At 40.8% G+C, this 27,018-nt stretch overlaps 1 protein-coding gene across 10 annotated transcripts in view; it reads right to left on the bottom strand.

Annotated features, from left to right (window-relative positions):
• fsd (transmembrane protein fates-shifted) overlaps positions 1–27,018 on the bottom strand; it is a 341,565-nt gene that overhangs the window by 301,961 nt on the left and 12,586 nt on the right. For all 10 annotated transcript variants that reach the window (XR_011392114.1, XM_070085985.1, XM_070085987.1 and 7 more), the window contains exon 2: positions 5,218–5,336. Coding sequence is in view for 9 of the 10 variants with exons in the window: in XM_070085985.1 (XP_069942086.1) it covers positions 5,218–5,336 (119 nt within the window). In the remaining variant the exon portion in view is untranslated. The remainder of the gene's footprint in view (positions 1–5,217; positions 5,337–27,018) is intronic.

Genomic DNA, 27,018 nt, shown 5'->3' with positions numbered 1-27,018 from the left:
CTTCCTGTGTAAAAACTGAGAGAAAATAATTATTAAAAATCGAGCACATTTCATTCTCTTTGTCAGTAAGGTTCCCATAGTTATTTTTAAGGGGACCTATCTTATCTCTAACTTTTGTTCTATAGACCTGGAAAAAACTTTTTGGGTTAGTTTTAGAATCCCTAGCAACTTTAATTTCATAGTCCCTTTTAGCTTTTCTTATCCCCTTTTTAATGTCCCTCTTAATGTCAATATACTGATTCATAAGATGACCCTCACCTCTTTTGATAAGCCTATAAATTCCTTTCTTATGCCCTAGTAGATATTTGAGCCTATTATTCATCCATTTTGGGTCATTTCTATTTGATCTAATTTCTTTATATGGGATAAACGTTCTTTGAGCAGCTTGTATAGTGTTCAGAAAACTGTCATAATGATATCTCACTTCGTTACCCCAGTCAACAGATGATAAGTGTTCTCTAAGCCCATCGTAATCTGCTAAGCGAAAATCTGGGACTGTTACTGAGTTATCTCTACTATCGTACTTCCATTCAATGCTAAATGTAATTGATTTGTGGTCGCTAGCACCCAGTTCCTCTGAAATTTCTAAATTATTAACAAGGGATTCATTGTTTGCCATAACTAAGTCAAGCAGGTTATTTCCCCTTGTAGGTTCTGTCACAAACTGCTTCAAAAAACAATCCTGAACTACTTCTAAGAAGTCGTATGATTCTAAATTCCCAGTCAAGAAATTCCAATCAATATGACTAAAGTTAAAGTCTCCTAGAATTACTACATTATCGTGCCTTGTGGCCTTAACAATTTCCTCCCATAGTAGTCTCCCTTGGTCCCTATCTAAGTTTGGGGGACGGTATATCACTCCTAAAATCAGTTTTTCATGCCCCTCTGAAAATTCTATCCAAACAGACTCTGTATGTGTTACTTCAGACTTAATACCCGTTTTTATGCAACAGTTCAAGCGATCTCGGACATACAATGCCACCCCACCCCCCTTCCCGATACTTCTATCTACTTGGAACAATTTAAAACCCTGAATATGACATTCCGCAGGCATGTCCCGACTTTTTGAATTAAACCACGTCTCAGTTAAGGCAAATACATCAATGTTACCTGCACTAGCAACTAATCTCAACTCGTCCATCTTATTCCTAGCACTACGGCAATTAGCATAATAAACATTGAAAGACTCTCCTTTCTCTTTACCCTTCCTGCTCATTTCTGTTTTTCTACTAAACCTATTACTGTCCTTATCACCCAAAGTCCCTGGCTTTTCAATATCTACCTCGTTCTGCTTATTACTAGTTTCCCCAGGTGAACAGGAAAAAATGCCTGGAACTAGTGCTCATATTGGCGAATTTAAGGCCAGCAAAGGTTGGTTTGAGAGATTGAAGAATCATAGTGGCATACACAGTGTGATAAGGCATGGCGAAGCTGAAAAATTCCAACCCCAACAAGTGTTCAATTGTGACGAAACAGGCCTGTTCTGGAAGAAAATGCCAAACAGGACCTACATTACTCAGGAGGAAAAGGTACTCCCAGGACACAAGCCTATGAAAGACAGGCTAACTCTCATGTTTTGTTGTAATGCTAGTGGGGACTGCGAAGTGAAGCCTTTACTCATGTATCACTCTGAAAATCCCAGAGTGTTCAAGAAAAACAGTGTCTCATCACTCATCAATATTCTTCAATAAAGGTAAGTGTCATTTTAACATTTATTTATATAGTTATTGTGCATGTCTCATTGTTTTCTTTGTAGGGAAATTATATTTCATGAAAAAAAAAATTATTTTTTTAATACAGTGGACCCCCGGTTAACGAACTTTTTTCATTCCAGTAGTATGTTCAGGTGCCATTACTGACCGAATTTTTTCCCATAAGGAATATTGTGAAGTAGATTAGTCCATTTCAGACCCCCAAACATACACGTACACACGCACTTACATAAATACACTTACATAATTGGTCGCATTTGGAGGTGATCGTTAAGCGGGGGTCCACTGTACTTTTGGTTGTCTGGAACGGATTAATTGGATTTCCATTATTTCTTATGGGGAAAATTAATTCAGCTACCGATAATTTCGTCTAACGATGAGCTCTCAAGAACGGATTAATATCGTTAGCCGAGGGTCCACTGTATTCCTACCTCATCTCACACAACATACTAAACCCCTATCAGTTTGGATTCAGGAATAATAAAAGCACAATAATATACACTTGCTATCATACACATGCTAGAACTAATATATACTGCTCTCGAAAAGAAGTCCCGCTGGGAATTTTCACTGATTTACGTAAAGCTTTTGATACAGTCGACCATGAACTGCTGTACACTAAATTAACACACTATGGTATAAGAGGCCACTGTTACGAGTATGGCCATACCCGTTTTATTTTATATTAGGATATGCCCCTTTATTTTATATAAGGTTAATGCTAATATTGTTATATTATGTGAGATTCATGTAGTGGGAAACTACTAGTTGAAGCGCCAGTTACTAGTTCAGGTACTAACGTCTCCCTCAGTCACGTGACCAACCTGACGTCGGCTTACCACTCAGTGGTACTGTCAGTAGGTTCACAGCACCTGCTCAGAGAAGTGCTGCTCAGAGAAGGTACACCACCCTTGCTCTGAGTAGGTTCCCACATTCACTCTGACTAGTACTCCCACTTCTAGTCTGATTTCTAAGAGTTCACTGATCATATTACCTGAAATCGTATTTTAGCAACAGATTGATTGCTTGACTCTACTACTAGGAATTGTTTGCTAGTAGACTCTTGTGTCGTAACAATAGTTGTGTATATATATAAGAGTATCCTTAATGCGTAAAAAAAACTATTTTATTGCTCTATTTTAATTAATATATAGTTCATAAATATATGAAGATACTATAAGTTTTATTGTTATTAAAGACACTGATTTTATACGAGTTTTGGCCATCCTACAGAAAGAAGGTTAACAAATTATTATTATTATAATCAAGGGGAAGCACTAAACCCAGAGGATTATACAGTGCCTAGGGGGGATGTGGAAGGCATTCAGGCTTAATTTGGGGAACTGGAGCACAGATCCAATTCCCTAAATCAAGAGCCCCTCACCAACATCAAGGAACCTTCCTTGAGGGGAAAGGTTAACAAAGAAAGAACTTTTTTAAAAGGCTATATTGGCTGCACTAAAACCTTGTTGCTATGGAGTTCCCCCTAGACAATAGCCAACCTAGTAACTGATACCCCATCAAGGATCAGTAACCCAATGTTATACACTCCATATTGTAACAGCCACTCCCTCAACTACCTAAAGTCATACCTTAATAACAGAAGCCAATATGTGTACATAAATGGTGCAAACCTTCCACTCAACCAATCACAGTAGGAGTCCCACAGGAAAGTGTCCTTGGACCACTCTTCTTTCTCATCTACATCAATGACCTACTGAATGCATCACAGTTACTCAAACCCATATTATTTGCAGATGACACTACATACGTCTTCTCCCACCCAAACCCAGTCATACTCGCCAACACTGTCAATGCCAAATTGCAGAAAATGTCTGCCTGGATGATGGCTAATAAACTTACCTTGAATACTGATGAAACCTATTTCATTCAGTTTGGAAACAAAGCTGCAAATGTTCCACTTAACACAACGCTAAACGGATCACCCGTCACAAGACTCTCAGAGGGAAAATTCCTAGGAATCCATCTTGACAGTAGCCTCAAGTTCCAGACCCATATACAACAAATCACCAAGAAAATCTCTAAGACTGTAGGCATACTATCAAAGATACATTACTATGTTCCACAACCAGCTCTCCTGGCACTGTACCATTCACTTGTCTACCCTTATCTCACATATGGAATTTGTGCATGGGGATCAACAATATTAAATCACCTAAGACCACTAATAACCCAGCAAAAGGCAGCAGTCAAAATGATAACAAATTCCCACTCCTGACAGCACACTCCACCAATTTTCAAAAGTCTAAATCTGCTCACCATTAAGAACATCCATACTTATTCATGTGCCTACTACACTACATACATAGAACAATACACGCAAACATAACTCCTCCACTCAAACTTCTCCTCACCAACCTTAACAGGACACACGACCATAACACAGGGCACAGATCTCTTTTTGATGTACCTCATGTCCATATCACATTGTGTAAAAACTCTATGCACATAAAGGGCCCCAAAATTTGGAATTCATTACCAGAAAATACTAAAGTAACCCGGTCTGAAAATCAATTTAAGACTCTTCTCAAAAACCACTTAATCACCCTAGACTAAATGCTTAATACTCAATATTCCCATAATATAATTTCAATAGTATTTACTTTTGAACCTATTGTCCATTGTCGACAGGAATATAATTGAATCATGTTTCACAAAAAGCATTTTTGAATATATGAATATATCCTTTGATTTATATAAATTAGATTCACTTATAATTAATAGAACTGCTGTACAACTATGATAAATTTCTTTAGTGTTAAGTAGTCAGTAAGCCAATAAATTGAGTCGGCCCATAATGCCTAGGCATAATAGAGGCTCTCTTTGCACTGCAACCCATTATTGTAAATACATAATCTCAATGTACTACTTGCAAAGAAATAAATAAATTTGAGTTTAAATTAGGTGGCAGTACAACAAACCCTTGTATTTGCAGACTAATACGTACTGGGTATTGTTTGAGAGGTCACTGAATCAGAAAAATGTTAAAAATATTAAAAACAATCACTTAAATACCCTGTTGTACATCTACAATTAACATTGAAAATATAGGAGCTGAATGTATAATTTACCCAGCAGATTTTGCCCATTATACATGTGGCTGGACTTTGATATGGGGTGGGATATCAGATCTTAGTCTTTTAAAGATCTTAGGTTTGTAAATTAAACTGTATAAAAGAAAAGTGTAGTCTCTCACATATTTTAGGTGCCTAGTAGCAAGTAGACTTCAGTACTGTAATTGCAAAATATTTTTTTTAAATAATAAATGGACCATTTTTATGCAACACTAACCTAACTTCTGATATATGCAGCAACACAATAATACTGTATTGTACTAACATCAATGTTGGACAGGAGGTAATAATACCACCTCAACGTGCAAGCCATGCTAATAAAGTAACACAAAAAAAAATTCATGTCCAAAATTTAATAACTTACCAGAAAAGTTCCCCAGGTGAACATAACTTATTCAAATTAAACTCACCACAATATATAGCAGCTGAGTTATTGTTTTTCTCTGCTTTCTTCTTACAATGTCTTGCTTTCCTTACCATGGCCATTCCAACACTGGACTGTGTAAGTCTTACCAGCCTTAAGCTCAAACTGAAATCCAAAACTTTTTATATTGTACTTCAAATAATCTAAATATGGTAAGAATATTTCAACACATTTAGAATGGAGAAATAATCAATTCAAGGTTGCACACAAGGAGAAATAAACTAAAAATTGTATACAGTACACACTGACATCAGTCTAACCAATTTATCTCTTATTGATACATGGCAGGAGATCATAATGAAGTTCTGTGCTAAACAAGACTGTAAACAATTTTATTTTCAAAGCATAAAGAACAGGTTTTCAAAGCATAAAGAACAGGTTTTGCAGTATGAAAGGCAGCTGTTGATCAGTAGGAGGATCCTCGTGGGTAGACAAGGTGTACCTCAGGGAACCATTTTTGGCGGCACACTCCATTTCCTTTTATACATCAACAACCTTCAAGCGTGTAAAAACAACTTATGCCTATTCTCTTTGCTGACAACACGACTTTTGTCATTTCCCACCCTAATCTAGCCTCACTCAATACTGTCGTTAATGAGGAGCTCACAAAAATACCAACCTGGATGACTGTCAATAAACTTACACTGAACACAGACAAAACCTTTTACATTATGTTTGGGAGTAGAGCAAGTGAGGTCCAACACAATGAGGGAAAATTCCTGGGTCTACACCTTGACAGCAACCTGAAATTCAACACACATATCCAACACATAACAAAAAAGTATCTAAAACAATTGGTATCCTCTCAAAGAAACATTACTATATATATACCACAAACAGCACAACTTACACTATACCATTCACTGATCTACCCCCACCTCAACTATGCCACTTGTGCCTGGGGTTCCGCAAGAACAAACCAACTAAAGCCAATAATAAACCAACAAAAAGCTGCAGTGCAAATAATCACACAATCAACAGCTAGACAACACACACACACACACACACACACTTTTCAAAGACCTACACCTACTCACTATACAAAACATTCACTGTGCCACCTATATTTACAGAAAAATCAATTCAAATATAAAATATAAATCCTGACCTGAAGAATGTACAAAGAGCTTTCATGGCACACATAAGTACGATAAGGCACCTAAATTACTGGGAATGGTTGAAGTCCCTTGATTTGTATTCCTTGGAATGCAGACAAGAGAGATACATGATAATATACACTTGGAAATGGAAAATCCTAGAGGGATTAGTACCAAACTAGCACATGAAAATCACTCCCTATGAAAACAAAAGACTCGGCAGGAGATGCAAAGCAGGAGCACCACGAGTACACTGAGAGACAACACAGTAAGTGTCAGGGGTCCAAGACTGTTCAACTGCCTCCCAGCATACATAATAGGGATTACCAATAGACCCCTGGCTGTATTCAAGAAGGTACTGGACTGGCACCTAAAGTCAGTACCTGACCAGCCAGGTTGTAGTTTGTACATCAGTCTACGTGTGACCAGCAGTAACAGCCTGGTTGATCAGACCCTGATCCACCACAAGGCCTGGTCTCAGACTGGGCCACGGGGGCATTGACCCCTGAAACCCTCTCCAGGTATACTCCAGGTAAGCACTTTCTTAAAAGACAGTTGCAATAGGACTCATGGACACAATACTAGGCACAAAAATCTCTATGACATTACCCATGTCAGGCTAATTCTTTTCAAAAACTCTATGTATATAAAAGGACCCAGGTACCAATGAGTTCCTGGGTGTTAGTCAACTAGTGTGGGTCGCATCCTGAGATAAAACTGACCTAATTTGGCCTGTATACCTTGTACATATACTTGCAGAAACAAAAAAAAATTAGGTGACGAAAGATTGGATATCAGATTGGATAGAGTATGGAGGAGTTGAATGTATGTATTCAGATATTTAGGAGTGGATGTGTCAGCAGATGGGTCTATGAAAGATGAGGTGAATCATAGAACTGATGAAGAGAAAAAGGGTGAGTGGTGCACTTAGGAGTCTGTGGAAGTAAAGAGGGAAATGTATGAGAGTATAGCTATACGAACACACTTATATGGGTGTGAAACATGGGTGGTGAATGTTGCAAAAAGGAGAAGGCTGGAGGCAGTGGAGATGTCATGTCTGAGGGCAATGTGTGATGTGAATAGTATAATGAAGAGAATTCGTAGTTTGGAAATTGGGAGGAGGTGTGGGATTACCAAAACTATTATCCAGAGGGCCGTGGAGGGGTTGTTAAGGTGGTTCGGACATGTAGAGAGGATGGAACAAAATAGAATAACTTCAAGTGTATAAATCTGTAGTGGAGGGAAGGCGGGGTAGGGGTCGGCCTAGGAAAGGTTGGAGGGAGGGGGTAAAGGAGGTTTTGTGTACGAGGGGCTTGGACTTGCAGCAAGCATGCGTGAACATGTTAGATAGGAGCGAATGGAGACAAATGGTTTTTAGGAACTTGACACGCTGTTGGAGTGCAAGCAAGGTAACATTTATGAAGGGATTCAGGGAAACCGGCAGGCCGGACTTGAGACCTGGAGATGGGAAGTACAGTGTCTGCACTCTGAAGGACGGGTGTTAATGTTGCAGTTTTATAACTGTAAGATAAGATAAGATAAGATTTCGTTCAGATTTTTAACCCCGGAGGGTTAGCCACTCAGGATAACCCAAGAAAGTCAGTGCGTCATCGAGGACTGTCTAACTTATTTCCATTGGGGTCCTCAATCTTGTCCCCCAGGATGCGACCCACACCAGTCAACTAACACCCAGGTATCTATTTGCTGCTAGGTGAACAGGACAACAGGTGTAAGGAAACGCGTCGAAATGTTTCCACCCGCCGGGAATCAAACCCGGGCCCTCCGTGTGTGAAGCGGGAGCTTTAGCCACCAGGCCACCGGTAGTGTAAGAACACCTCTGGCAAGACAATGATGGAGTGAATGATGAGTTTTTCTTTTCTGGGTCACCCTGCCTTCTTGGGAAACAGCCAATGTGTTAAAAAAAAGTATTATATTATTATTATATTCTTGACTGACTATGGTTGTTTGTCCTTTTGTGAATTGTAAAATGTATTTCTAGCAATTATAAAAGATTAATGACAGTTTACCATGAACACTTGAAGGTGAGAGCACTTGCTTGTTGAGGTCTTCTGATAAGTTGTCATGTGATAACTTGTTTAAACTTAAGTTACAATAGTGTTAATGTTACTGTCTCTGTTTGGCATTACTAGTTGTTGATCAGCACTGTAGCAGTGACAAGTGTTGTAGCAGGGATGACTGTAGCAGTGACAGATGTTGTAGCAGTGTGACAACTGTAGCAGTGACAAGTGTTGCAGCAGTGATGATTGTAGCAGTGATGAGTGCTGTAGCAGTGACAAGTTGTGGCAGTGTTGGAGCAGTGACAGATGTTGTAGCAGTGTGACAATTGTAGCAGTGACAAGTGTTGCAGCAGTGATGAGTGCTGTAGCAGTGACAAGTGTTGTAACAGTGACAAGTGTTGGAGCAGTGACAGATGTAGCAGTGTGACAACTGTAGCAGTGACAAGTGTTGCAGCAGTGATGATTGTAGCAGTGATGAGTGCTCTAGCAGTGATGAGAGTTGTAGCAGTGACAAGTGTTGGAACAGTGACAGATGTTATAGCAGTGTGACAATTGTAGCAGAGACAAGTGTTGCAGCAGTGATGAGTGCTGTAGCATTGATGAGTGTTGTAGCAGTGACAAGTGTTGTAGCAGTGACAAGTGTTGTAGCAGTGATGAGTGCTATAGCATTGATGAGTGTTGTAGCAGTGACAAGTGCTGTAGCAGTGACAGATGTAGCAGTGTGACAATTGTAGCAGAGACAAGTGTTGCAGCAGTGATGATTGTAGCAGCGATGAGTGTTGTAGCAGTGACAAGTGTTGTAGCAGTGACAAGTGTTGTAGCAGTGATGAGTGGTGTAGCATTGATGAGTGTTGTAGCAGTGACAAGTGTTGCAGCAGTGACAAGTGTTGTAGCAGTGACAAGTGTTGTAGCAGTGACAAGTGTTGCAGCAGTGACAAGTGTTGTAGCAATGACAAGTGTTGTAGCAATGACAAGTGTTGCAGCAGTGACAAGTGTTGTAGCAGTGACAAGTGTTGTAGCAGTGACAAGTATTGCAGCAGTGACAAGTGTTGTAGCAGTGACAAGTGTTGTAGCAGTGACAAGTGTTGTAGCAGTGACAAATGTTGCAGCAGTGACAAGTGTTGTAGCAGTGACAAGTGTTGTAGCAGTGACAAGTGTTGTAGCAGTGACAAGTGTTGCAGCAGTGACAAGTGTTGTAGCAGTGACAAGTGTTGTAGCAGTGACAAGTGTTGTAGCAGTGACAAGTGTTGCAGCAGTGACAAGTGTTGTAGCAGTGACAAGTGTTGCAGAAGTGACAAGTGTTGCAGCAGTGACAAGTGTTGTAGCAGTGACAAGTGTTGCAGCAGTGACAAGTGTTGAAGCAGTGACAAGTGTTGTAGCAGTGACAAGTGTTGTAGCAGTAACAATGTTGAAGCAGTGTAACAAGTGTTACAGCAGTAACAATGTTGAAGCAGTGTAACAAGTGTTACAGCAGTAACAATGTTGAAGCAGTGTAACAAGTGTTACAGCAGTAACAATGTTGAAGCAGTGTAACAAGTGTTACAGCAGTAACAAAGTTGAAGCAGTGAAACAAGTGTTACAGCAGTAACAATGTTGAAGCAGTGTAACAAGTGTTACAGCAGTAACAATGTTGAAGCAGTGTAACAAGTGTTACAGCAGTAACAATGTTGAAGCAGTGTAACAAGTGTTACAGCAGTGTAACAAGTGTTACAGCAGTGTAACAAGTGTTACAGCAGTGTAACAAGTGTTACAGCAGTGTAACAAGTGTTACAGCAGTGTAACAAGTGTTACAGCAGCGTAACAAGTGTTACAGCAGTGTAACAAGTGTTACAGCAGTGTAACAAGTGTTACAGCAGTGTAACAAGTGTTATAGCAGTGTAACAAGTGTTACAGCAGTGTAACAAGTGTTACAGCAGTGTAACAAGTGTTACAGCAGTGTAACAAGTGTTACAGCAGTGTAACAAGTGTTACAGCAGTGTAACAAGTGTTACAGCAGTGTAACAAGTGTTACAGCAGTAACAATGTTGAAGCAGTGTAACAAGTGTTACAGCAGTGTAACAAATGTTACAGCAGTGTAACAAGTGTTACAGCAGTAACAAAGTTGAAGCAGTGTAACAAGTGTTACAGCAGTAACAATGTTGAAGCAGTGTAACAAGTGTTACAGCAGTGTAACAAATGTTACAGCAGTGTAACAAGTGTTACAGCAGTAACAATGTTGAAGCAGTGTAACAAGTGTTACAGCAGTGTAACAAGTGTTACAGCAGTGTAACAAGTGTTACAGCAGTAACAAAGTTGAAGCAGTGTAACAAGTGTTACAGCAGTAACAATGTTGAAGCAGTGTAACAAGTGTTACAGCAGAGTAACAAGTGTTACAGCAGTGTAACAAGTGTTACAGCAGTAACAATGTTGAAGCAGTGTAACAAGTGTTACAGCAGTGTAACAAGTGTTACAGCAGTAACAATGTTGAAGCACTGTAACAAGTGTTACAGCAGTGTAACAAGTGTTACAGCAGTGTAACAAGTGTTACAGCAGTGTAACAAGTGTTACAGCAGTGTAACAAGTGTTACAGCAGCGTAACAAGTGTTACAGCAGTGTAACAAGTGTTACAGCAGTGTAACAAGTGTTACAGCAGTGTAACAAGTGTTATAGCAGTGTAACAAGTGTTACAGCAGTGTAACAAGTGTTACAGCAGTGTAACAAGTGTTACAGCAGTGTAACAAGTGTTACAGCAGTGTAACAAGTGTTACAGCAGTGTAACAAGTGTTACAGCAGTAACAATGTTGAAGCAGTGTAACAAGTGTTACAGCAGTAACAATGTTGAAGCAGTGTAACAAGTGTTACAGCAGTGTAACAAGTGTTACAGCAGTGTAACAAGTGTTACAGCAGTGTAACAAGTGTTACAGCAGTAACAAAGTTGAAGCAGTGTAACAAGTGTTACAGCAGTAACAATGTTGAAGCAGTGTAACAAGTGTTACTGCAGTGTAACAAATGTTACAGCAGTGTAACAAGTGTTACAGCAGTAACAATGTTGAAGCAGTGTAACAAGTGTTACAGCAGTGTGACAAGTGTTACAGCAGTGTAACAAGTGTTACAGCAGTAACAAAGTTGAAGCAGTGTAACAAGTGTTACAGCAGTAACAATGTTGAAGCAGTGTAACAAGTGTTACAGCAGAGTAACAAGTGTTACAGCAGTGTAACAAGTGTTACAGCAGTAACAATGTTGAAGCAGTGTAACAAGTGTTACAGCAGTGTAACAAGTGTTACAGCAGTAACAATGTTGAAGCACTGTAACAAGTGTTACAGCAGTGTAACAAGTGTTACAGCAGTGTAACAAGTGTTACAGCAGTGTAACAAGTGTTACAGCAGTGTAACAAGTGTTACAGCAGTGTAACAAGTGTTACAGCAGTGTAACAAGTGTTACAGCAGTGTAACAAGTGTTACAGCAGTAACAATGTTGAAGCAGTGTAACAAGTGTTACAGCAGTGTAACAAGTGTTACAGCAGTAACAATGTTGAAGCAGTGTAACAAGTGTTACAGCAGTGTAACAAGTGTTACAGCAGTAACAATGCAGATTACCTCAGCAAGATCACTGCTCTAGAACATAAACTAGACACTCTAGAACAACAAAGCAACACCCACACCCGGTCCCTAGACACCATCAACACTCTAAAAGACCAAGTCACCCTACTTACTACCAACATTACAGAGGAAAGATCAAGAGTGGACCAACAACTTGCCAATGTCATAACCAACTTCCAAGACCATAATGACCAACAGCAGCTATCTGACGCTGTTGTAGTTAACAGCAAACATCTCCCACCCACAGTCACCCAAGAGACCTGCATGGAGACCACCCTACAGCTTATCAAGGACCACCTTCGCCTTAACATACGTAGTGATGACTTAAAGGATTGCAAACTGATGGGCTATCAAGCAGGTAAAAAAACAGTGCTGTTAAAATTCCAAACTAGCCTACAAAGAAACAACCTACTAAAAACATCTATTTCTATGAAAACTGATGTTTACGTCAATGAGTGCCTTACCAAAACGAGACAAAACCTTCTTTATCAGCTAAGAAAATTGCGCTATGCCCCAAAAATCCACCAGTGCTTTGTGAGGGATGGAAAAATAGCAGTTAGGAAACAGCCCACTGGGAAGAGATACTTCATCTCCACAGAACATGACCTTAAAACATTCCTAAGTGAGGCTGGACTAACAGAATCAGAGTAAAGTGCAGATAATACCCATAGTCCACCGTTAGTGTTATATTGTCATAAATTTGTGCCCCCCTAAAATTCTAATACTCCAACTACTTTTAATTGTCATTGTTGTATTCAACGACCATTCTACCTCATAGTCTTAATTGTATTTAATATCTACAGAATCTATCTCCTTTTTTACAACTTACCACATCACTGTTCCATCTTATTTTTTTATAAACTAACCATAACTTGTCTTCAATAATTCTACCTCACTTTAAAAAATACTCAATTGCCCAATTTTATTCTAAATCCCTATTATTGCCCAATTTTACTTTAAACTATATTGATCAAACTTATTGTAAACTTTTTTCATTGACCATTTTTATTCCATACTTTTTTAACCTAGTATTTTCAACTACAACTTTTATATCATCCTGTCTACCATCTTACTAGCATATAATAACCAAGTCATTGCCATTTTTATTTTTATCATTTTTTTTTATTATTATTTTTCTACCTTAATTTGTGTATTTTATCCTGTCAATTTAAATCTAATTATACTCTAATTCTTGTAAACAACTTATATAAGACCTTAGTGCAATTACAATTGAGAGTCTTGTTCCTTTATTATATTATTAGATTAATCACAGTTTTACTCTAGCTCATTCTAGCTCAATACATAGTCAATACCAAATTCACTATACTAGACCATAGTGCAATTACTAGTGAGAGACTGGTGCTATTTGTAATTTGTATTTTTATACTATTAGACTAAACCTAGTTGTACTATAGCTCTTTCTAGCTCAATACATAGTCAATACCAAATTCACTATATTAGACCATAGTGCAATTACTAGTGAGAGACTGGTGCTATTTTTAATTTGTATTTTTATATTATTAGATTAAATTCAGTTGTACCATAGCTCATTCTACCTCAAGACATAGTCAATACCAAATTCACTATATTAGACCATAGTGCAATTACTAGTGAGAGACTAGTGCTATTTTTAATTTGTACTTTTATATTATTAGATTAAACCTATTGTACTTTAGCTCACTCTAGCTCAAAACATAGACTCCACAAAAGTCATTATTAGACCTTAGTGCAATAACAAGTGAGAGTCTTGTTCTATTTTAATTTGTATTTTTATATTACTAGTTTATACCTAGTTGTACTTTAGTTCATTCCAGCACAACACATAGACAACATCAACTTCATTATGTGTAGTAGTGACTATACTATACATGACCAAAATACTCTAGCTATATACTTGTCCAAACTTCCTACCACTACAGATATCAGTAGTAGAACTCAACACACAACTCAGGATATAAATAACCATAATTTAAACCTAGAAGATGATTGATCACATTGACCCTGATCTAAACCTCCATAATCTGACACCCAATCAAAACCTATTGGAAAGTAACTGCCTTTATTACACAGCATCACAAGCCACCACTATCCTAAACAATGCTAAAAGTCTATCAGTACTTAACTACACCATCAGGTCCTTAAGCAAACACTATGATGACCTCCTAGCACTCCTTGAATCACTAGACACCCTTCTCCTGCATTATTCTTACTGAGACCTGGCTTAAGCAGGACACAATAGATATCTACCCTCTACCAGGATACACAGCAATTCACAACTGCAGAACAAACCAAGTTGGGGGTGGTATTGCAATCTATTACTCTAACCAATTATCTTGTCTTAGCACCACTTGCTTTAGTGATGAATATGGGGAATACATTTTTGCTAATTTTACTGTAAAAACCTTAAGACGCCTATAACAATCGGTGCCATTTACCGGATACCTCACACAAACATCCCAAATTTCAGTGAGAAATTAAAGTCACTAATAACAAACAGACAAATGAATAAGCACCACCTTCTCTTAGCTGGAGACTTCAACATCAACCTTGGCTTACTAGATGATCAGCCTGTAACTGATTTCATCAACAATATGAACAACACACTTCTCATACCAACAATAACTAAACCAACCAGGCTCACTGAGACAAGTGCAACCATAATAGACCACATATGGACCAATATACTAGCCCCCCTTAAATCAGGGATAATCACAGATAGCACTACAGACCACTACCCTACCTTCCTCCTGACAAACATTAGTAAACCACCACTTGAATACAACAAAGTCTCATTTAGACTCCATGACGAGGCCTCAGTAAGGAAGTTCACAGCTGACCTAGAGACTGTTGATTGGCCTACAGAATTCTCCAAGGCCAATGGTATTGATGACTGGACAGACATTTTTCTTAACAAATTACTTAGACTATACAACAAACATTGTCCTATAAAAACAAAACAGATCACAAACAAACGGCTTGGTTGCCCATGGCTAACCAGCACCATTCTGAAATCCATTGACAAGAAACACCAATATGAAAAGCAATATAGACAGGGCTTAATACACAAAGATACTCTTAAACACTATTCATCAGCTCTCACCAAAGTGATAAAAAAAGCCAAACAACTATACTACTCCAGTAGATTCACAGACACTAGAGGAGATATAAAAAAGACCTGGAAAACACTCTCTCAGGTTCTAGGGACCCACAAACTGAGAAAAACCAAGAATATTGTCCTAACTAAACCTAATGAAACACCACTACATCCCACTGACACAGCTAACAAGATAAACGACTTCTTCTCAAACATAGGATCTAATCTCGCCAGTAAAATCCCACATACCAATGCCCATGCCAGGGACTACCTAGATGGAAATTTCCCTAATTCCTTCTATCTTGCACCAACTGAGCCCACGGAAGTCATTGAGATCATAAAGTCACTTAAAAATAACTCGGGGAATCTGTCTCATGTCCCACCATTACTGTACAAGCGAGCGGCCCATGTCCTTTCGCATGCTATTTCATTACTTTTTAACAAGTCAATAGAGACTAGCACCTTCCCGAAACTACTCAAGATGGCAAGGGTTACACCAATACATAAAGGTGGTGACCCTACAGACTTAAACAACTATAGGCCAATATCTAACTTACCATTGCTATCCAAAATCTTTGAGAAACTCGTGCACAGGAGACTGTATTCATTTATAACGGCTCAAAACATACTCAACCCCTGCCAGTTTGGATTCAGGAAAAATAAAAGCACTAATGATGCAATCATAAAAATGCTAGATCTGCTTTACACAGCATTGGAAAATAAGGAATATCCACTAGGAATTTTTTTTGACCTAAGAAAAGCTTTTGACACAGTAGACCACGACATCCTACTCCACAAACTTGATCACTACGGTATAAGAGGCCATGCGCTTGCTTATTTCAAATCTTACATTACTAATAGGTATCAGTACGTCACCATTAAAGACACAGCATCAGCAACACGGCCACTTGATACTGTAGTTCCGCAGGGAAGTGTCCTTGGTCCCCTGCTCTTCCTCATATACATCAATGACCTTCCAAACATATCCCAACACCTGAAACCCATTCTCTTTGCTGATGACACGACTTATGTCATCTCTCACCCTAATCTTGCCACCCTCAACACCATTGTGAATGAGGAGCTGATTAAAATATCGACTTGGATGACAGCCAATAAACTTACGCTTAACACTGACAAAACCTACTATATTATGTTTGGTAGCAGAGCAGGAGATGCACAAATTAACATTAAGATTGACAACACTCTAATTACCAGAAATAATGGGGGAAAATTCCTAGGCTTATACCTTGACAACAACCTGAATTTCAGCACCCATATCCAGCATATAGCCAAAAAAGTATCCAAAACGGTTGGGATCCTCTCCAAGATACGATACTACGTGCCGCAAAATGCCCTTCTCACACTATACCACTCACTTATTTATCCATACCTCACCTATGCTATTTGTGCTTGGGGATCAACTGCAGCAACACACCTAAAGCCAATAATAACCCAACAAAAAGCTGCAGTAAGAATAATCACTAAATCCCATCCCTGGCAACACACCCCCCCACTCTTCATAGATCTAAACTTACTCCCAGTTCAGTACATCCACACTTACTACTGTGCAATCTACATCTACAGGGCCTTAAACTCTAATATCAACCTTGACCTAAAACGCTTTCTTGATAGTTGTGACAGAACCCACAGGCATAACACCAGACACAAACATCTCTACGACATTCCCCGTGTCCTACTAAACCTTTACAAAAATTCAATGTATGTCAAAGGCCCTAAAATCTGGAACACCCTACCTGAGAACTCTAGAACTGCAGACACATTCATCACCTTCAAAACTACCATTAGAAAACATCTTATCTCCCTGATACACCCCGTCAACTAACTTCACGAATACCACCTGGTGGTTCACACTTACACTCACTCACTCATTTGACCATAAACAGAAATATTAATCTCAATCTTAAAATAATGAGTCCTGTGATACTCCAATACTGAAACTATGTACTGTGCCAAAACAAAAGCATTCACATTGCTAAACTCACAAAACTAGTATTTAGTCACTTAGCCATAATACCAACTTACCTCATAATTTGTAATATTTTACAATTAAGAATAAAACTAAGTCTGCCCGAAATGCCTAGCCATGCTAAGCGTTCTAGTGGTACACTCTCTAATCACTATTTTACTACATGTAAACCAAATTTCTGTAAACTCAGCATTGTAATCCTTATAGAGAATAAACTTTGAATTTGAATTTGAATTGAATGTTGAAGCAGTGTAACAAGTGTTACAGCAGTGTAACAAGTGTTACAGCAGTAACAATGTTGAAGCAGTGTAACAAGTGTTACAAGTGCACACAGCAACTCACTTCACCTTCTCGTTGTTTAGGTTTATAAAGTCACTGTCAGCTTACACAGTATCGAGCCCGGCGCCAGTCCTGGAAAGTGTCAGCTTACACAGTATCGAGCCCGGTGCCAGTCCAGTAAAGTGTCAGCTTACACAGTATCGAGCCCGGTGCCAGTCCAGGAAAGTGTCAGCTTACACAGTATCGAGCCCGGTGCCAGTCCAGGAAAGTGTCAGCTTACACAGTATCGAGCCCGGTGCCAGTCCAGGAAAGTGTCAGCTTACACAGTATCGAGCTCGGCGCCAGTGTCCAGGAAAGTGTCAGCTTACACAGTATCGAGCCCGGTGCCAGTCCAGGAAAGTGTCAGCTTACACAGTATCGAGCTCGGCGCCAGTGTCCAGGAAGGACTTTCAGCTTACACAGTATCGAGCCCGGCGCCAGTGTCCAGGAAGGACTGTCAGCTTACACAGTATCGAGCCCGGCGCCAGTGTCCAGGAAGGACTGTCAGCTTACACAGAATCGAGCCCGGCGCCAGTGTCCAGGAAGGACTGTCAGCTTACACAATATCGAGCCCGGCGCCAGTGTCCAGGAAAGTGTCAGCTTACACAGTATCGGGCCCGGCGCCAGTGTCCAGGAAAGACTATCAGCTTACACAGTATCGAGCCCGGCGCCAGTGTCCAGGAAGGACTGTCAGCTTACACAGTATCGAGCCCGGCGCCAGTGTCCAGGAAGGCCTGTCAGCTTACACAGTATCGAGCCCGCCGCCAGTGTCCAGGAAAGTGTCAGCTTACACAGTATCGAGCCCGGGGAAATGATGATAGCTTCCAGACCTTTAAAAGTAAACAAAGGAGAAAAAGTGAGAAAGGACTAGAGCGCCGACGTAGTCAGACTCACTTGACTCGTAGACAATGTGAAACTAAACGACCTTGTTGCACACAGGCTGCAAGAAGTCTTTCTTCAAAGGTAGTATGTGTTAAGCTGAGCTTCCCTGACAACACCCTGATGCCTGCTAACTGTGCATGACAACACCCTGCTGCCTGCTAAGTGTGCATGACAACACCCTGCTGCCTGCTAAGTGTGCATGACAACACCCTGCTGCCTGCTAAGTGTGCATGACAACACCCTGCTGCCTGCTAAGTGTGCATGACAACACCTTGCTGCCTGCTAAGTGTGCATGGCTAATGGAAGCTGTAAAGAAACATCCTAACTCAAGGATCCAATTTAGGAAAAACACACACCACTTTGTGTTAGTGGAACAGAATGAAGAACTGATCAATGATCTACTTAGTACACCTTGTGGGGGTATTAAGCTGCTCCGACCTCCATCAGACACTCACCACTGTAAAAAATGGGTCAGTATCATAATATTTGGATAACCTCTCTACATGGACCCATCCCATCTGACTCTAAGTGAGCATATCATCAAGCCTAAAAGACTTAAAGGAAAATCCCAAATTATTGCCAGTTGGGTAGGTCCAGTCTCGGCTGAGTGGTTGAGGGGAGTAGACGTGTGCTGGGGATCTGGACCTACTAATTCACAGGTCTACCCATTTCTCCCGACTGATAAGTCATCATTAAAACTCCTACTGTTGGAAGACAGCTTCAGTGTTGTGAGAACTCTTATGTGCGAGCTGTGACTAAGGATATACCTAGTCAAACACTGGAAATAGTTTTCCTTTTTGCAAAGGCCCTCACAGGCCTCTGCTTCCCCTCTGCCTTTCATTTGACCTCAGCCTTTCGCCTCTATCAACATACAGTGTAGAGGCGAATTTTGCTAGTCCACTGCTACTCGTGCCTCTCAAAATGCTCACAACTCATCGCTTTACCAACCTGAGGAATGACGACGAGTGTGCAGTCCTACGTGAGTTGGTAACCCAGGTGTGCACACACTGAAAATTCGTCTTTCACTCCAAGACACGTGTGCTAGAAGTTCTGCAAGTTTGGGAGTGAGTAACAATCTGTACGAGTATTGCAGTGTTTGGTAACTCTTGAGAAGTCTGCCTCAGCCTGTGACCTTGAGCGAGGCACTGCATCACCTGCCTGAGACTTTCGCCCATAAAGTGCTGCAGATTTGTTGTAACTATTTGCACGAGTGGATTTCACTGACTTAGAACATTGTGCTACCATCAGTACCTACGTAGGCTTAAAATGAGTGAGGAATGTCTGGCCTGCTGGGTGACCTTGAAAATGGCACTATAAGACTCGCATGCCACTTACACCCATACTGCGTGTGTCCAGTGAGGTGAATGTCCCTTCCTCGACTTTCCTATTCACCGGTATCCCTTAGCTCGTCGCCATTATCTACATATGGGATAAGGGCGAGTTTAACCAATCCAGGCTAAACAGCACTCCAAGCCAGCTTGCCAAGGTCAAGTTACACTGCAGTTACATCTCTTCTGAATCCCAGAATGCCTTTGTGAACGTTCTACAGTGTTCCGGCCGTACCTTCGGTGTTGTTAGAACTCTTGTGTGTGAGCTGTGACATACCTAGTGAAACACTGGATTTAGTTTTCCGTTTTGAAAGGCTAGTACCTGGTAACTCCTTCGGAGACGGCTTTTTAACTGTAACAAGCCAAAGGTTCATCTATAAACATATTAAGTTTGTGCTGATTTATTTGTCCACAGAGTGAAAATTTGTCTGTCATTCCTAGACACGTGTGCTAGCTGTGTTAAGTGATGCGGGTTTGGAGTAATTAACGAGTAGTGCAATATTGGTAACTCTCGAGACGACTGTGGCCCCGTGAATGACCTTGAAAATCACACTGCGACCCGCAGGCCACTACACCCACATTGTCTGTGTCTAGCGAGGTGAATATCCCTTCCTGGTCCCTTCTATTCACCGGTATCCTTTAGCCCATCGCCAGTGTGAAACTCCTGTCAGCTATGAGTATAGCTGATGGTGTTGACGTAGATGATGGTGAAGGCAGATTTGAAACATATTTTAGTAAACAGGCTCGGAAAAAAGAACGAGGCTTCCAGAGAAAGCTTGCTGAAAGCAATACAGTGGGTGCACACCCTCCCAAAGCTGTCAGGTTAGATTTCCCTGACAACACTGATCAAGAGACCAAGTTTAACTGGTTTTTCGAAGCTAGTGTAAACAATCATGAGAAAACGATCAAGTTTGTCCGCGATGAGGATAACTACGTCTTTGTGCCTAATGATTCAGCATTTATAGACAAACTTCTCACTCACGAATATGCCAACATCAAACTCCGAGCTGCCCCACCAAGGGCACCTAAAGTGCTTATTGTCATCTACAACGTCAACACCGCTACCTGGAGTTTGTTACCTCTGTAACTTGTTGATTGTGACCAGATCTACCTGGAGTTTATTACCTTTGTAACTTGTTGATTGTGACCAGATCTACCTGGAGTTTGTTACCTCTGTAACTTGTTGATTGTGACCAGATCTACCTGGAGTTCATTACCTTTGTAACTAGTTCAGCTATCATAACTTTGGGGTCCAGTCACTGGACCCATTATGTACCTTTGTAATCTTTTGACTACCGCCCACAGGATGGGTATGGGGTGCATAAAGATATTAAACTAAAGTGTGTGTGTGTGTGTGTGTGTGTGTGTGTGTGTGTGTGTGTGTGTGTGTGTGTGTGTGTGTGTGTGTGTGTGTGTGTGTGTGGTGTGTGACTCAACAATCAATATTTGCACCAATAACTCATTACAGTTGTGACCGGGTGTGGAAGTGTGAATTGCTCATTACTCTATAATATGTTCATGATTGTAGCCAAAGTATAAACGTAAGTAACCATTCTACAGAATTCATTACCTTTGTAACTTGTGAGCTCATTACCTTTGTACCTAGTTCAGCCATCAAAACTTTGGGGGCCCAGTCCCTGGACCCATTACGTACCTCTGTAATCTGTAAATACCTTTGTAACTTGTCATGATTGTGACCAGACTTACCTGGAGTTCATTACCTTTGTAAATTGTGAGTTCATTACCTTTGTAAATTGTGAGTTCATTACCTTTGTAAATTGTGAGTTCATTACCTCTGTAACTTGCTCAGCTATCAAAACTTTGGAGTCCAGTCCCTGGACCAATTATGTACCTCTGTAATCTTTTGACTACCGCCCACAGGATGGGTATGGGGTGCATAATAAACATATTAAACTAAACAACGTCAACAAGCACTTGAATCCTCAATATCTGGCGTCAGAGCAAGTTACAAGCCCTCGTCGACTTTCCAACGGTCTGATATTAGCTGAGTGGACTGGCCAGGGGACTCTGCCACGCTATATTCACTCCCGTGCAGCCCTCAACAGACGCTATTACATTGCATTGTACAGACCTCCTCAACGTCGATGTTATAAGTGTCAACGCTGGGGCCACATCGCCAGGAAATGCCCATCTAAGTCACACTGGTGTGCAGTGTGTGCCAATGCTCATCCTTCTGAACGGTGTTATACTATGATCAAACAGCAACAGACTGTTGCTAAACAATGTATCAATTGTAAGACCTCAGGAGTCACAGCAGCTCATGCTGACTGCAGTGTCAGGGCTGATCGCATCTCAGCCAACCGCACTTCACCCTGTACCCCTCATAATGGCCCCCCAGGACTACCAGGTACCTCGGGTCTGAATACTGGCTCATGCCTGCCGTCAGACAATGGGGTTGAGCACCTCACCTGGGGAGCACGTCAACAGACCTCCATCACGTCGGCTGTCAATACCAGCCTAGCTGAGTCAGCTGACAGTCAGCCAAATAGCTCAGCTGACCGGGACTTCACGTCTCCAGATGTTCCAAGTCTTGCTCCTGTGGTATACAACCTGATGTCGCGCATAAAAGTACTGGAAACACAACAATTTCTCCTGAAACAACAACTTGAGCAACACAAGGAAAGATGTGTAGAGTGTACCAATAACAAGATTGTCACAATTTGTGAAAGCAAGTGTAAGGCTGCTGAACAAGGTGGTGGTGGTGTTCTTAATCACAGTAATGACGAATATAATACTTGTGTTGATAACTGTAGTGAGCATCATAACGAAGGCTATGGTGTCAATGATGTTAGTAATAGTGATGACCGTAATATAAGTGGTGGTGAAGAGTGTGATGAGGGCAATGGTGTCTATAATGTTAGTAATAGTGATGAGCGTAATTTAAGTGGTGGTGAAGAGTGTGATGAGAGCGGTGGTGTCTATAATGTTAGTAATAGTGATGAGCGTAATTTAAGTGGTGGTGAAGAGTGTGATGAGAGCGGTGGTGTCTATAATGTTAGTAATAGTGATGAGCATAATATAAGTGGTGGTGCAGAGTGTGATGAGGTTAGTCACATAGACATTAATGTTGAATACAGTACTGTTGACAAATGTAATGAACACAATGTTGGTAGTGGCGCTGGTGATGACAGTTGTAGTGTTGCGTGTAATGTTAGTGGAGGAGGGAATGTGAGTGGTGGTGTCACCTATCATACATTCACACATAAACAGCGTCTTGCTCTGGGTTTACGAAGACTCCCACGAGGCCTTACAACTGGAGGTGCACTTACAAAACTCATGGACAAGGGTAGCACTGTTGACATTGATAAGGTCTGCTATTTATATGAACAATTTTTTCATTATGCTGAGAAACTCGGCAAGATCCCAGGACTACTATAATGGATCAAAACTCGTATAAACTTTCTATATTAAGCTGGAACATTGCATCACTTAGAAAAAGACTTCCTGAACTTCATCATAAAGTAACCACCGAACCCATTGATGTTGTGTGTCTACAAGAGTGCAGAGTCCCTGAAAAATCCCAACCCCCTAAATTACCATCATTTGTTGCATACAACCTCAAATCTACTAACTCTTGTGTTCTATATATTAAAAAATCACTTCCCCATCAACTTCTTGCACACAAGAAAACAGAGGGGCTACAATATCACGGTGTTAGGATTTATATAGGGAACTCTGCTCTCAACATATTTAACTTGTATGCTCCTGCTGATAAATTTAATTACTTGGAGCTCCCAACTTGTGCTCATTCTGAGCCTACTCTTATTATTGGCGATTACAATGCGAGACACAAAAGCATTGGAAACTCACAGTTTGGTAATCGTAATGGCAATCAACTGTTGTCACTCTTAAACAGTCATGATAATGTCCAAATTGTAGGTGACCTTGAACCCACACATATCTATGGAGGCGTCCTTGATCTGTGCCTGGGCTTCAACATTACTTCTGCCAGCTGTGAGTCTTCCATTGTAACAGATATAGCGTCTGATCATTTCCCTAGGCTAACCTCTCTAGATATTGGTAATACTATCCTTCCTGGTGGGATATTCAAACGGAAACGTTTTAATGTTCCCACAGATCAGCATGATGACTTTGTTGCACATGTGACTGACTGGTATAATTCCTATGAGTGTTCCTCTGTAGAGACCTTTAACAATGATCTTGTGAGCAGTATTCAGAACTACTTAGAGCCGCCACTACAACCTCTAGGTACTCTAAACCCAACAAACTTCCATAATAATCATACCTCCTTCAAAAACCTTACTTATTACAATGATTCTAAACTTCGTACACTGAAACGTACTGCTCGCAGACTAGGCCTAGCCTATAGAAAACATCGTACCCCTGGAATGCTGAGGCTCTTCCAAACTGCCCTTGCTGCTGCCAGAGAGCGTATGACAGAGCTGCGGCAAACCGACTGGGAAAAATTTGTCAACGGTCTTAATGCTCACACCCCACTTAGCCGGGCAAGGAGGGACATATATAGAATTAAGGGTAACCGAACTGGGCAGATGGCGCACCCTCATCCCTTGCATAGGGCGAATGAGTTAGTCAGTGCTTGGGCTGCTACATCTAGCTATGACAATCTTCCCAGTACCACACAGGCAAAATTAAATGACAAATATGATGCAAGGGAGAGACTTGTTTGCTTTATGCTCAGTAAGGCAGATGATTGCAACATTCCTTTCACTAATTATGAACTTGATGCAGCGCTAACTAAGGGCAACTCCACGTCGCCTGGTGAGGATGGTATTACTTACAACATACTCAGATTGCTGTGTCGAGTACCAGGTAATCCATTACTTGAATTATATAACATGAGCTATGTAACTGGGGAGCTCCCTCAATCTTGGACCAACAGCCTCATCATTCCAATTCCTAAGCCCAATCAACAAAATGCATTTCGCCCAATATCTCTTACTAGCTGCTTGTGTAAAACATTTGAGAGAATGATTCTTAATCGTCTCATGTACAGAATCAAACAATTTTTGTCTCCCCGGTTACATGGTTTCATGCATGGAAGGAGCGTGCATCATTGCATAGCCACCTTTCTCACCCTGCACACTGACAGCTCCTACACTACCTTCCTTGACCTTAAATCCGCTTTCGATGTAGCCAACCGACATGTAATAATTAGTGAACTTGCCAGAATGGATGTTGGAGGATGGCTTCTCCGCTGGATTAAAGGCTACCTGTCCAACAGAAAATCGTCTGTGTTGTTCCAGGGACATAGAAGTGTAACTAAAGACTTTGAATTAGGAACCCCACAGGGAGGTGTGCTCAGTCCCACACTGTTCAATATTCTAATTAATGCATTACTTAATGCTATGCCTAGTCAGCCCCATAATTATGTGATTAGTTTTGCTGATGATATAATGATTCACACCACCGGATTCTCCAACACCCAAAACATTCTTAATCATGTACTAGCCTCGTGTCAGGACCTGGGGTTGATAATCTCTACTGATAAAACAAAGATACTCAATAGGCGTCCTCCTCGACAGAGAGGCACAGTTCGTCAGATCCAATTGCATGATGGGTCTCTTCTAGAATATGTAAGCAGATACAGGTATCTAGGCTTTGAGGTTCCACTACTTGGACCTGTTGTAACAAGACTGTCGCCAATACAAAGAACGACTAAGAGCACTTAGAGTTGTGGCAGGGCTTCACCCCAGGTATACTATAGACGCAGCGCCAGCGTGTCAGCGTGCCTCGTTGTGCTCCCGGTTTTCTCGTGTTTTCACGGTCGCTCTTACGTGCTAGAACTTTAATTTGTGTCATCAATCCTATACGATACATCCCTCTAGCGCCTGGAACCAATCTTGGGCGGAAAACATTATATACTGAGTCAAAAAAGGAGAATTAGTGTGCACTGCGTAGCAGAGTTTACTGCCAGAGGGGAATCATAGGCCTGTTCCCGTGTGGAAAAAAATAATAATAATTGAACTTTTCATGTCAGAGGAAAGAAAGTCTCCCTGATAACATTGAGTATACATAGTGTATAGTGTATACTACAGTGGCTCCCTAGTATATTGATGATAAAGGCTAAAGTGTCATTTGAAAACAGGTGAATTTGTAAATGAAGTGATAAGCCTATAGAGGAAGGTGCCAGAAGTCGCCAGAAACTTACCACAGGTCAGCTGTTTTTAATAATCTTACTGGCCTGCTAGTGTACTCGCATATAATCTAGTGATACCAGTGAATAGCAGAATACAGTGTTGTAGTAGCAACTAACCAGTATTATAATGGTACTTAGTGGAGTGGAGTGACTTTCATTAGTTTCTTTTCTTGAAATACGAGACGTTACTGTGAATTTCATATAACCTGTAGTTACCAGCGGTCGCAATATACACAACGAGAAGCAATTATTACTACAGAAAAAGCGTCCTTCCTCCAAAATTTGCACCAGTCAACTATAGTGATAATATAGCATTTATTGTGGTGGAGACGGAAAAAAAAAAAAAATAGAAAAGCCAGATACAGCGATTGATAAACAAGGAGGTGACCGTTCGTCATTGTAGGAGCTGCCAGATATCACCGGCTCTTCAACACGCAAGTTATACTTTTGTATCAGTCAAATCACATATTACTCGGGTAGATAATTTCCAGTAGATCCTTCATGTGTTAGCTCAAATCACCGACCAGTATGTTTTAAATAAGTGACCCACTGATCAGAGCAGATCGACTGGTCCGGACCCTTGACTGGTCCGAACCCTTGACTGGTCCGAACCCGGGACTGGTTTCAAACAGTTTCGTTGGACAATAAAGCAGACTGTAAACGGATGGGGTTGTAGGCGCCCTTATAAACACAAACATTAAAAATCAGGAACGTGACGGTAAGCTGTCCAATATACAAAAAGAGTTAGAAACAGAAATACAAATAGCTAGAGCTTCATTTAAGGTTATTAATATAATATTCAAGAGGTTGCTAGTAGAATTGCAGTAAATCAACCATTCAAATCATTATGAAGCTGTGTGTAGTCTGTGGTCAGTCAAACAAACGGGCTTCCACATGGATAAATTGTCATTTTTGTGGAAATTGGTGTCACGCCCCTTGTGCAGATATCCCAGAACTAGCTACAAGCAGTATTAAAACAGAGAAGTGTTTCTGGGTATGCCCAAATGAGGAAAATCTGTGGACTAAAATCACAAGGGTATTAAAAGAGGACAACATCAAAGCTGCTTTCATAGAAAACCTGGAAGCTTTCTACAACAGATGGGAACATAAAAAGTCTGGGCTGAATGGTACTGCCCTTGATACTGGCCATGTAGTCACAAACTGTAAGGCTGGAGGTGATGTCCTGGGAGACAGTAATAGTAAAGCTGGAGGTGCTGTCCTGGGAGACAGTAATGGTGAAGCTGGAGGTGCTGTCCTGGGAGACAGAAATGGTGAAGCTGGAGATACTGTCCTGGGAGACAGTAATGGTGAAGCTGGAGATTTTGTCCAGGTAGTCGGGAATTATA

Source organism: Cherax quadricarinatus, chromosome 17 (assembly GCF_038502225.1).
Source record: "Cherax quadricarinatus isolate ZL_2023a chromosome 17, ASM3850222v1, whole genome shotgun sequence".
Classification (NCBI taxonomy): Eukaryota; Metazoa; Arthropoda; class Malacostraca; order Decapoda; family Parastacidae; genus Cherax; species Cherax quadricarinatus.
The sequence above is the reverse complement of the archived record's forward strand: the minus strand, read 5'-3'. Positions and strand labels throughout refer to the sequence as shown.